Below are 13,232 nucleotides of genomic sequence, written 5' to 3'. Positions count from 1 at the left end.
GAAGATTTAAAATAGATTTCAAAGATTGAACAAATCATTCCAATGACGTCCTAATGATTTTACAAAGATTTCAAACATTTTGGAAAGATTTAGGATATGTTTGGAAGATTTCACAGATATTTCCATTATTTTACAAAGATTTCTATTATTTCACAAAGTTTTCAAAATTCTCAAAATTTTTAAATATTTTGAATAGATTTAAAAAAGTTATTTCACGAAAATTTCACGAAGAATTCACAAAGGTTGCAATAATATCTCAAAGATTTTATGAAGAATTTACAAAAATTTCAAATATTTCGCAAAGGTTTCGGATAAATATAAAAGAATTCGGAAAGGCTTCTATTATTCCACATAGATTCCAGATAAATTTCAAAGATTAAACAAAGCAAAAAAGAATTAAAAGGTTTGTAAATCCTACGATCGGATGAGTTTAAGCAAAGACATTATTATCTTTGGTTTAAGCATTTTATTTAAGAGTAGGCAAATCAAGACTTTGGCCCTCCCTGGTCGATTTCTATGGGAGGCATTGGCCCCTGTGTCCCCTTGGCAAGGCTCCACCGCCTCTGATGGACATTGGAATAGGAGGGGACTAGCCTCATGCTACCTACCTTGGGCGCGGGGATTGATCATAAGTTACAAGGGGGAGTGGACCATGTTGGTTTGCAAAAGCAATAGAAGTTTAGCAATCCAAAATCTAGGTAGAACAGCCCGCTCGTTATTTAGATCCGGCAACGACATGCCTATTCTGCCGTGATTTGGAAAAACACCGTTAACTGCAAATCGGATAAAATCACCTGAAGCAATTAACGGTAGGCGGCTCAAGGGCCTCATCCAAAATGCAGTTAACGGTGTTCTTCCAAATCAAGGCAGTATTTCTCTTCTATTCGAATGGACATAACAAATACTAAGATTTTAAAATTTTTTTACGAAATTGACTAAGTTCTAATTGAATTTGCTTGAAATTTTAAAAAAATACATATATTAATAGATTTTTGTATCAGAATCTCTGAAAAAATGACCAACTTCAATTTTTAAAATTAGAATAATTCAGAGTGATCAAAATTGAATAATGTAATTGAAAAATAATTTTTAATTCGAAGCGATTACAATTTTAAAATTAAAAATTGGTCAAAGTTGAAGCTTTATTACCTAATGAAAATTATGTAAAATATTAATAATATTGATATTGAATAGCTTCTAATATATAGAATCTATTGAATTGAAGATCATACTCTAATTATTATTATATAAACTCCTTATCTTTAAAAACAGAATAATGAATTTAAATTTAAATAACATGGATCAAAATAATTAGGTATAATTATTCATAGTATTAATCATAAATTAATTAATAATTATGTTATTCTAAGAACTGGAGATAATAAATAAAAAATTATCTTTATTATGATAACATTTTCTAGTTGAGAAAATCATTATAGCCAAAGCTTAGTTAAATAATTAATTTTAAAAAAGTAGATTTGATACATTTTTGTTAATTTATTATTTTATTATGTATAATTGTTACCAACTCCGATCTTCTCTACCGATTTTATCAAATTGTACCCTGTTTTACCAAGTGAGTAGCAGGTAAGCCACCTTTCATTTTAGTTCCCGAAAAATATCAATAAGGCAAACAGGGCGCGCTTTTGGACCTTTAATTTTAGTTCCCGGAAGACTAAAGCAAACAGGACGCGCTGGGGTAATTCGGTCGAAATCAAATACACGGCATAAGCAATCTCCTACCTCATCTCTGGTTGTATTCAGTCCATCGCAGACTGTAACTATCTATCTCACGGTCATGAGACGTGGTTACAGCTGAAATGTTACCGCGATTTCATCTCGAGCGGGTGCAATTTTGGAGATTGACACCCGCTCTCGGAAAAATCCTGCAATTGTCTTAATGACAAACTTTCAACTATGTTGGAATTAGGGTGGCCCAAGAAATCACATTTGAGAAATTTTAATGGGCTTGTTGGCCAAATCGTTCTCGCAGGCAAATAAATGTATGCCTATTTTTTTATTTTCAAAACCAAGTATTTTTAGAACTCGCTCTGGCCATTTTTATGTCTTATGTAGTTTAACACGTAAAATGTTTCCAATTTTTATTTCTTCAATTTTGGATAGGAAATTAAAAGTCAATATATTTGATATTTGATATACTTGTTCACTTATCAATGAATATTGTATTTAACGCATTTTTATATCTCAGAAATATTATGCAAAAGTATTAGGCATATCAAAAATGGCATAAAATGGCAATATTTGAAGGCTCATTGTGACCCCCAGATATAATTGTGTAACTTGACATTTTGAAGGGACATTCTTTAGGCTATTGAGAATAGATTTTTAAAAGAAAAATGATTAAAAGTATGATGTACAATGAGTAAAGAGTAAGAAGAGCTGATGAAAATTGACACAGTGAAGTAAAACGCCGGCTGAAGGAACTGCAGGTGGACAGCTGCAAAAAAAGTTGAAACTCGGTCGGACCTCTCATTGTGCACCGTATTTGCCTGGTCCCAAAATACGGTCACTGACAATGAGTTGAATAGCAGAGTAATAATAAGTTAATGAATTTATTGCTGCTCTCTCGGTTAAACCTGTAGCTGGTGTAAGGACTTCTTTACTTCAAATCAGGAAACTTTGAAGCCTCAGAGCGAGTTCTGAATATATATTGTTTTGAAAATAAAAAATAGGCATACATTTATTGGCCTACGAGAACGATTTGCCCAGCAATCCCGTTAAAATGTCTCAAATGTGATTTTTTGGGCCGCCCTAATAGGGATCTCTTTTAGAATAATCCGATTCGACTTTTATCATAGTATTTTAGAAATCTCTTTTGATGTTCTGTAAGACTGTGGAGCAGTTTACAAGGTCCCACCACTAAAACTAAAAGAAGATACTGGGAATATCACCCGTGTCAAGGAATTTTGAGACAACCCCATAACGTCTGAACAGGAATGTTCATCACCTTCTGCCGAATAGGTGAAAAAAAGCACTTAGGGATTCAAGGAACTTCTCCGCGGCAATACCAGATTGATATTTGGAATGTCTGGTGAAATAAGTTCACTGCTACACACCAACATCTGGCCCCCACATTTACCCCATACTTAAAGTCTGAGAAGCCCATTCCGCAGTGCATGTGTTAAAAAGCTTTGTACTTCTGCCCAAGAGAGGCGACTTTTCAAACCCAGGGTACTACAGGCCAATAACTTGTCTGAACACGCTGCATAAGGTATTTACAGCTATCTTGAACGACATGATTGTTCAAAGAATTAGGCCTTTGTGAAGTGATATCAAGGAACAACGTGCCTCGAAAAAGGTATAATAAGATGCCGCAGAAACCTGCTAAATGAAGGTGCGCCTGCGAAGATGCATCAGTCCACCAGAGTTGCTTATCGATGACCTGAATTGATTACCGAAAAGCTTTTGATTCAATCTCTCATAGACTTATTAAATCTTTGTTGAAAGGCTTGAATGTTTAACCACATATAATGAAATTCATAAAGAGATTAATGCCCCTTTGGAAAACTAGATTCATTATCTCAACTGGAAATTTTCGTGTGACAACGAACAGCGTCAACTTCTTGAGGAGCGACTTTCAGAGCGTCACAATGAACCCTCTGCTTCCTTGCACTAAGCTTCTAGCACTATCTCTCAAACTATGCAATTCTCCTGGATTACTCAGCAGCGACAAAAATCATCAATCAAAACATACACAAGAGAAAATAGTATAAATTTTTGATTGGATGTGTGCAGAGATTCATCTGCAGCGAGGACGTACTACTGGCATTCGCAGGGATCCTGAGCTGGTGGATATGACAATTATTATACCTAAACTTATCTAAGCATGTCTGAGAGCCCGATTAAGTACATAGCATCAGCAAAGGAGTCTCTCCGCAGCAGTTACAAACGTCTACTTCGACAGATTTGGCCTTCCAATCTATCGGCGTCGAACAAAGTATCTGCGACTAACATACTTGCCACTTCAGTTCTACTCTACTCGTTTGGGATAGTTCCATGGGCGAAGTACGAGCTTATGGCTCTCGATGTCGCCACGCGTAAGACCATGCACATGCAGAAGAGTTTGCATAACAATTCTTCCGTTCTGCGATTGTTCATCCGACGTCGTCGAGGCAGGCGCAAACTTCCAACTCACCAATATCTTTTTAATTGAATCCCCGGGGTTTCTTGATCGTCAGGTGAATTAGAATTTTTCACTGGTTACATTAAAATACGTTTTTTAATTTCCTATCGAAATTAGCCGCTCAAATATTAGAATGAAAAGTTTACTTTCGAAAGGTTGTGGGGCTTCCTGAAAAGAGTAAAACAATCTATAACATATTATTTGATCCGGTGCATCATTTTATGTAAAGATTGATATAATTTTATTCAAATAGTACTTGAAGCATAAAAGATATTACTCAAGTTTCAAGGAAAAGCGTATAGTTTTAAAAAGATCTAAAAATATTCGTCCGATTGCCAGTGAAATATTTTGGTGCAAAATCTGTTCTTGATAAAAGAATAAAAAGATATACAATAGTCGTTAGTTTTTAAAGTACGTCATTCTTTACTTCAGAAACCTATACTTCTCAAGACTTAAATATCTAACACGGTATTACTGAAATTTGTTTTTAATTGATAAATGATTAAAAAGAGCTACTGGTGAAAAAGAATGGCACTGGGCGAAGGTCCGCTGTCCAGTAAAGAAATTTATACTGTAGAGATAATTGTATTATACTATGGAACAGAAAACTTACCGTCCAAACATGCTAGCAATTGAGAAACAATACGACGTTCCATTTCTTTTTGAGCTGTAGCTCTGTGTGGAGCAAGTGCGTCTATTTCGTCAAGGAAAAGAACACAAGGTGATAATGCTAGGGCTTGATCAAATAATTCTCGAATTCTTGCTTCACTTTCACCAGAAACTCCTGCTACAAGTTCTGGGCCGGCGATTTTCAATAAAGGCATATTCAATTCCTAATTACGAAATACATGTTTTTTAAAGAATATTATACTGAAATTTCTTATGAGTATTTTCACATTTTCCCCATTCCATTTTGAATTTAGGTTTTATTGGAGTGTGTTGTTTTACATAAAAATTAAGTATTTTACATTTGGTATCAAGAACAATATTACTAGTGAAGTCTGGATGACTGGAATTTTATATATGCACACAGTCACCATTACTAGTTCTTACATTACAATAGTGGTGTTCGGCTACAACACTTAATAATAATTCAATATATTATAATAATAAATACAGTAAAACTATTTATGAAAAAAACTTACTCGACTGCCTAATTTAAAATGGAATCGGTTATTTAAATTCTTATTATGAGACGTTCCGAAAGTTAGGGAGCCCACTTTGTGGATCTCAACTTAGATTCGGGTTTTTGTGAACAAGGATAAAAAAGATCAATTTTATATTTACGATTATAAATCATAATTCAATTTATGCTCTATCTCTGTCCATCACATAGTGGGAAAGGAGCTAAAACGGTCTTAAAGTCCATTTTTGAATGCAAGCAATTATAGTATTTTATTTCAAAGTACACTTAAAAGTATTTTAGAACAACGTTTGATCTTGAAATATAAAATATTACCCGAAGAATAATCATTTAATTATGAGAGCGACATCTCATTTTCTTATATTTGACTTTCTTAAATTTCTTCTATTGCAACAAATATCTTAAAAGTATAATCAAAAGTACTTTTTCAGACATAAATAATTATAGTTTAGAAAGGGAAATAACAAACATAAGTTTTTAAAATTTATTATATTCTTGTAGAAAACTATATCTCTGAAATCGATTTCCTAAATAAATCAAACCGCCCTTGTCGTTGAATATACATTCTATGACGTGCCACGGCTAAAACAAAAATGAGAGGTGGTATTAGGTTGAGCACAACAAAATCTATAAACATATATGCGATTGTCTTGCGAAAATTCATACCTGCCAAGTTTAGATCGGTATAAGCCACAGTTGGGCCAAATCCCAAAAAACTCGTAAAAATTCAGAAAATGAAATATCGATTTCGAGAGGTGTGTTGATCACAGTAATAGTCCGATGGACTAATTTATTATTGGATGAACTATTATTATTAACTATTATTTTATGAAAACTACAAAAATGCATCCTATAGCTGCATCCCTGCTATTGGTACATGTTTTAGGAATAAAAAATACATTTTTATCATTTTTTAACCATAAAAACCAAACATCCCATGTGGAAAAATGAAGGGTGCCCCCGTCAGGGTCCACATGGATTGCCCTCATGCCTTGTGGAATCGACGAAAGCAATCCAGGCGTGGTCCCTTATAGAAACGACATGCTAATCCATAGGGGCCCAACATGGGTTTCCCTAATGGATCCCTTATGGTTGCTACCATACAAGTCCTCTAGGTTTTTTTTGCCAGTGCTGGCACCTGTACTAGCATATCTCTGGGATGATAACACTATCTTGTGCTGGGCTGTCAGTGTTGGGCCAGCACTGGATATCGCTACTGGCATAGTATTACCACAATAGGAAATTCACCATGGGCAGCAGTACTGCGTCAGCGCTAACTAGTACCGTACTGCTATATTCTAATCATATGCCAAAAAAGTTATTTAAAAAATAAATATTCATTCATTCCGAGTACTTTGAATATAAATATTAATGGTTCTGTTTGGATTGAATACATATATTGCATTTTAAACCTTATATTACAAATAAATTTTCTAACGCTACGGGGTATCGAACTTACATCTATTTACCTAAATCTATGACCTATCAGTCGGGATTGCTAACCACTTCACTAAACCGACAAGTTGAAACTCGGTGAAAAAGCTATCCTCATAAGTTACAGTTCAGAATAGCTGAATTAACAAATTTTAAGCTCTCTTTTTCTAATTATTTAGTATTCTACAACGTTATGTAAATGTAAAATACACGAACTGTTAACAGAAATATCTATAAAATAATTATTAAATAAATAATTTAAATCGATTACCATTTTTCTTCACGTAATTTTTTATTAACATTAACATTTTTTCATAAAGATGAAACTTAGAATTTTTTTTTAAATAGCAGAAAAAAAGTTGTTTTCTGCACAGATGTATTTATAATTTTTTTATAATTTTAGAACGCATGAATCATATTTTTAAACGCATTTTTATGTCCATTTTTTAGGATATAAAATATTTAACCATCGAACTTTGAAATATTAACCGTTGATCCGTGAGGGCAACCGAGCTGGGTCCCCTGCGGAACCCCTATGGAACATCCATATTGTGAGAGTTCGAATTTAAGAAAAGTGTCATTCAATTTTTGACAGAAAATCATTATTTGTAAGTCTGAACACATGAAATCTTAAAACTTGTGGCGTCAAAAAAATCTACGTCCTTTGGACTTTGAAATTTCAATCGTTGATCCGTGAGGGCAACCGTGCTGGGTCCCCTGCGGGGGCCCCTATGGAACATCCATATTGTGAGAGTTCGAATTTCAGAAAAGTGTCATTCAGTTTTTGACAGAAAATCATTATTTGTAAGTCTGAAATCATGAAACCTTAAAATTTGTGATGTTGAAAAAATATACGTCCTTTAAAATTTGAAATACAGTAAGACCTCGTTCGTGTCGGACTTCTTCGTGTCGCTTTCGGCTTCGTGTCGTGGTCACGTGACTCCTCTAAACCTCGCTCGTGACGCGGAAATTACGTCAAAGAGTTGCGCGCGCCCCACAATACAGTGCTGTTCCTAATGGTGTCTAGTCATGTCTAGTACATATCAGTGATATGTTATAAATCATGCTGCCTAAGTACGCCACTGAAACGACCGGAAGGGACGCTTGCGACACAAACGAGGTTCCCGGTCCCAACTCTGGGACGCTAACGACGTCCCACTGTATTAATCGTTGATCTGTGAGGGCAACCGAGCTGGGCCCTCGCCGGGGACCCTCATGGAACATCCATATTGTGCGATTTCGAATTTCAAAAGAATGTCATACAATTTTTGACAGAAATACATTGTTTGTTAGTCTGAACTCATGAAACCATAAAATTTGTGGTGTTGAAAAAATATTCACCCTTTGGACTTAGAAATTTTAATCGTTGATCCGTGAGGGCAATCGAGTTGGGCCCTCGTAGAATTTTCACGCGTGGAACATCCATGCGGGCCCCTGATGAGGCCCTCATCGTAAGAGGTCTCAGCGGGGCTTTTTCCACACGGGATATAGAAAAATATTTTCAACAAAAGTGGCAGAGTAGGAATATCCAATTAGAACTTGCTTGAGCCTGTCAGGATAAAGTAATTTTTTCTTATAGTAACCTTCATTTTTTATTATATATTTTGAGTCTATTATCTAACATAGAATAATTTTGTATGAAACACGTTTCCCTCATCATCTCATAAGCCTGAAATGGCGTTTAAGCTATACAAACAATTGCCAAAAACTTGAATGCTATTTTTGACCGCCAGAAAGGGGTTCAACAAAAAACATGATAAAATATCTTTTTATTTCAATGCACAGAACGACAATCGAGAATAAAAAATAGGACTTAATAAACGACAAAACGTACTCCAGTCTTATTGAAAAAACAGAGGGCACTAAAGACGTTACGTAACTTAATATTTTTTACTTTCAAACTCCTGAAAGTCCGAAGTATCTTTAAAAAAGGGCTCGAATTTTTCCTAAAATTTTATAAAATGCTTTAAAATAATTTTTTTTTTAAATCTTCTATATTGTTTTCTAATTTTCTCTAGAATGTTATAAAATTTATAATAATTACTTTAAAAGCACTCAGTGTTATATTAGAAGATTGCTTTATTACTATACATCAATTTCTATTGTATTTTGAAACATAATTTAAAAAATATTACGTAACTGGAAATTAGGGCGGGGGGGGGGGGGGGGGGTCGAAAAAATGTGTCTGTTACTTGGAGGGGGTGAGGGCGGGGAAACAATGTCGAAAGTAGCGTTACGTAATATGTGGATGCTCCGAAAAAAGTCTATAACAAATGTAAAGTATGACATCACACGAAAATGAATGTGAACGTAAAAATGTAATTTTTTGTCAATTTACTCAAAAGAAAAATTAGGTCAAAGGCTTCAATATTTTTCGTTCAAAGTTCTGTTATAAATGAAATGCACTGAAATGTGTTACCAATTTGAAAAAGATGTTAAAAATTATTTCGTTATGCTTAAAAAATATATGAATATACATAAGTAATTTACTTGATTTTAACTTGTATTTAATATTTGCAATTGGTGTCCACTTAAAAAATATTTTGAAAATAATATGTAAGTCATGCTGAACTTTACTGAACAGCACTGCCTTTTTATCTTTTACCACAAGTTTGTCGATATTTATAGTATTCTTTTTCAAAAAATTGTCAAAATTAGGTTACGCTTGAAATTTCTTTAATTGGAAAAATCTTTCAAAACTAATAGTGCCTACGACATGAGTGCCGAAATGTATACATCCGTTAAGAAGTAAAGATCAAGATTTTTGGATTATCACATTCCAGTCTCATAAAAGCAAATGCAATAATAATTTACGAACAAACTTCAAAAGCTTGATCATCTGTAATATCTCTTGAAGAACAGGATAAAAAATGTAATTAGTGTGTCATTGGATTAATATTTAATAATAATATTTAGTTATATAGCAATCAGGCGTAGAATATTACTTCACATGTATTCAATTTTATATTCATAACATTACTTGCAAAAGAATAATAGTTCACTTAAAAATTATAAATCGTGATCATTTGTAACATCTTTCGGAAAACTTGAATAAAAATGCACAAATGTATCCAGAAATAATAGAAACATATTTTGTGACGTTAATTCCTTAAATTTATGTTTTTCTGGAAATATATGTTTTAATCATTGACGCTTATGAAGGACACACATCAGTATCAGGTCAATATTTAATATTTACCTTATTTTATTTACGTTTCTAAATGTTATTCATTTTATTTTATGAGAGTAAAAATCCAGAGAGTTGAAAGAGGGATCTAAACCTAACTCTTGCGGAGTGCACTCCACTCACTTCGGGATTGTTTGAAAGTATCTTCGGTTGAGTTCTTATTAGGAGTAAAACCTTCCGGCAGCCTATAAATTAAGATCTTTTAAAGATTCCATCCTCGGTGCTTTGTTTTGATCAGTACACAAACTAATGTACCGATCCTCTATAACTGCTCTCTTCGGGACTCAAACGCTAACCAGTTACTACAACAAACCATCTGTTTCTGAGCGCTTGAAATGTAAGCAACGTCCATTCAGGTTGAAAACACTTTTTCCCTTTAGTAAATATTTTCTGATCCTGCGGGGAGTTAAACCTAACCATTCCTTTTTCGTCGATTCAGGATTGAAAACCCAAAGAGATCAAAACCTTTTACTCTCAGTCCCTGCCTGTTACCATACAACAGGACGCGTTGCAAAAGCAGAATCAGATGCAAGCATCTTCTTGGAGAGATTTTGTCTTCAAAACTGTCGGCGTTGAACGTGGTATCTGCGACTAACGTGCTCGCGTCCCGGCTCTTCTCTACTCATTTGGGATGGTATAATAGACGAAGAACAAGCTTACGAACCTTGATATCGCCACGCGTAAGATCATGCATATGCAGAAGAGCTTGTATATCATTTCGTTTTTTCGCGATTATACATTCTACGCCATCGAGGCAGGCGCGGGCTTCCGTATCTCCAATGTCTTCATAACCGAATAGTTCTGGACATAGCTTACATCGTTGTAAATAGAAAGATATTATCCTTAAAATGATCAGGAAACACGAGATGATTGGCATCTAAGAGTTCCTTTACAAACCAACGGACCAGACGACTGACACCCTAGGCCTTAATTTTAAAAGCAGAAGTGAGTAAAGTGCATTACTCTATCTACATGTCTCATTCCTAACAGCTCAAGTAAAGAAAGCAGAGTTTAAAAACTTCCACCAACAGCTACTCAACAAAAAAGTACGGAAACTTTTACAGAAATGTAGAAGATCAGTCTTTGTCGAAGGGGACCACTTTTGCTATAATCAAATAATTCTTGAAATTGGTTTTAGCCCTCAATTTAAATCAGCCAAAGCTCTCGCAGCACCATAAACTAAGCAATTGATGGTCCACAAAGTTGGACTTCTCTAAGATATCCTCACGAAGGGAGGCATCCATTTCAGCCAGATCTTCGGGCTTAGGAGGAAGCTGCATATTAATATTCCTCCTTGTCATGAAATCACTATTATTTTTGCAGTTGAGGAAGCGCTCCGCGCACATATCCCCTTTAAAAAAGTTAGTCACGTTGATTTCGCAATGACTAATGCGAAACGTGATGAAGCTCTGGGGGTTTCTGGTACGAAAGAGTCTGCATACGCGCCATAAAGCCTCCTCTAAGAGGGATAGTGCTGACATCGTAGCAGTCTACCACGCCATCCCAAACTTTAGGGTGATCGTCATTCTTTGCCGACCCATTGTCGGGTGCTCTGCGCATTCGATCGTTTTGAACCGCATTTAAAATTTTTTGTAGTTTGATCGTGTCATTACTGTTCCCACGAGCAGCTAGGAAAAGGGTTCGCCCGTCCTTGCAGAGCCCCACAAAAAAGAAAAATGCTGCTTGCTTGAAGATGTTGCCCGGTATACCAGCGTCACCGTTTAATACACTTTGCCCAGGTGCCATTCAGCATTCAAGATGGTTTTTACGCCTCGCCTGGGGGATTATTCCTTCGGGACCATTCCTGGACGATGGTCCGCGATTTCTTTTGACTGGGATAATGTTCAAATTTTGCATAGTGAAAGTAATGAGAGAAAGAGGGAATTCATGGAAATGCTTTATATTAAAAAACAAAAAAAGTTATCTATTAATTTAAAAACCGATTTGGATGGGTTGAACAAAAGTTATGCTAATATGATTAATTACATATAACGTAGCTGTTTCATGAATTATATATTTTTTTTACTTTCTCTATTTCTGATGTAATTTTGACAGATATTTATATTGTGTTTACAACAAATTGGCCTACTGACCCTCATTCGATTCTCAGGTATCAAAGAGAGAGAGCACCTGTTCGTGGGTGCTGTCAATTTCTACCACTTAAAATTTTCTTGCCTTGATAAGGGTACTGTACGAGTACCGAAACGTTGGTAATACAAATTTATTTATTTATGTTTTTTATTTTCATTTTATTGTAATTTGATGGTCATAAAAATAAAAAAGACGAAAGAAGGAAAAAAAGAAGGAAGGGGATGTGCTTGGCAGCCTTCTCATTTTTCTTTCCTCTTTTTAAATTTTTTTTTTTTTTTTTTTTTTGGTTTTTTTTTTCAGATTACAATAGGGGTTTTTTTTGTTTTCGTTTATTCGTTGTGGTCCAAATTTGCTCGTTGGATTCTTGTTTTTTATAACAGGATTTTGCATCAATTTGATTATTGGACGTTAAATGGGATTTTTAATTTGGATTTTGGTCTAATTTAAATTTCGTAAATTTTGATTCCTTTAAAATCAAAACGAAGGTCCTATGACAAAGCCACCGAACGTCTCCTCGAATTGCGGTTAGAGAGTCTCTGAACCAAGGTTTTTCTACCTAATATGGTTACAATAATTAATAAGCAGCCGCGGACAAATGTCCAGGGAGGTTCTCGAAGGAATAATTCCCTAGCAGAGGTGCAAGAACTTTGCGGGATTCTGATAGATGATAGTGATTTCCGGACAATGAGGAACATTAACGTACAAGTTCCCTCTTAGCCCCAACATCTGGATGAAATGAATGCATCCCTTTGTGAGGATGTCTCACAGGAGTCCAATTTCTGGACCACCAATTGTTCAGTTTATGGTGCTGCGAGAGTTTTGGTTTAATTCAAATCGAAAGCTAAAACCGACGATGGATCAAAATATCAAAAACCGCATGCATGAACTGAACAAGAAGATTGGAGGAGCAAGACATGGTATGAATAGACAGGATATTTTTTAAATAAAGTGAATAAAATATTGCATGCGAAAACTTTAAATTGACATCACCTACATATACTTACAGCGATTAGGGCAAAAAGGTTAATCTGAACATAACCTCAAAATAATGACAGACCGGCCGGGCATGATTATTATACTTTCGATTGATCATTCTTTACCAAAGAAATGCTTTGTGGGTTTGTGTGGCTATTACTGACAGTGTCAGCAGTAATAATTTGAACAATAATTACTTATTAATAATTTTAATGCGTAACACCTTATTTCTGAATGTAAGAGTGTTGATTTCCATT

At 34.9% G+C, this 13,232-nt stretch overlaps 1 protein-coding gene across 2 annotated transcripts in view; it reads right to left on the bottom strand.

Annotated features, from left to right (window-relative positions):
- LOC117168502 (nuclear valosin-containing protein-like) overlaps positions 1 to 13,232 on the bottom strand; it is a 253,892-nt gene that overhangs the window by 164,843 nt on the left and 75,817 nt on the right. For both annotated transcript variants that reach the window (XM_033354215.1, XM_033354216.1), the window contains one exon: positions 4,758 to 4,977. In XM_033354215.1, the coding sequence (XP_033210106.1) occupies positions 4,758 to 4,977 (220 nt within the window). The remainder of the gene's footprint in view (positions 1 to 4,757; positions 4,978 to 13,232) is intronic.

The sequence above is a fragment of the Belonocnema kinseyi genome, chromosome 2 (assembly GCF_010883055.1).
Source record: "Belonocnema kinseyi isolate 2016_QV_RU_SX_M_011 chromosome 2, B_treatae_v1, whole genome shotgun sequence".
NCBI lineage: Eukaryota > Metazoa > Arthropoda > Insecta > Hymenoptera > Cynipidae > Belonocnema > Belonocnema kinseyi.
The sequence above is the reverse complement of the archived record's forward strand: the minus strand, read 5'-3'. Positions and strand labels throughout refer to the sequence as shown.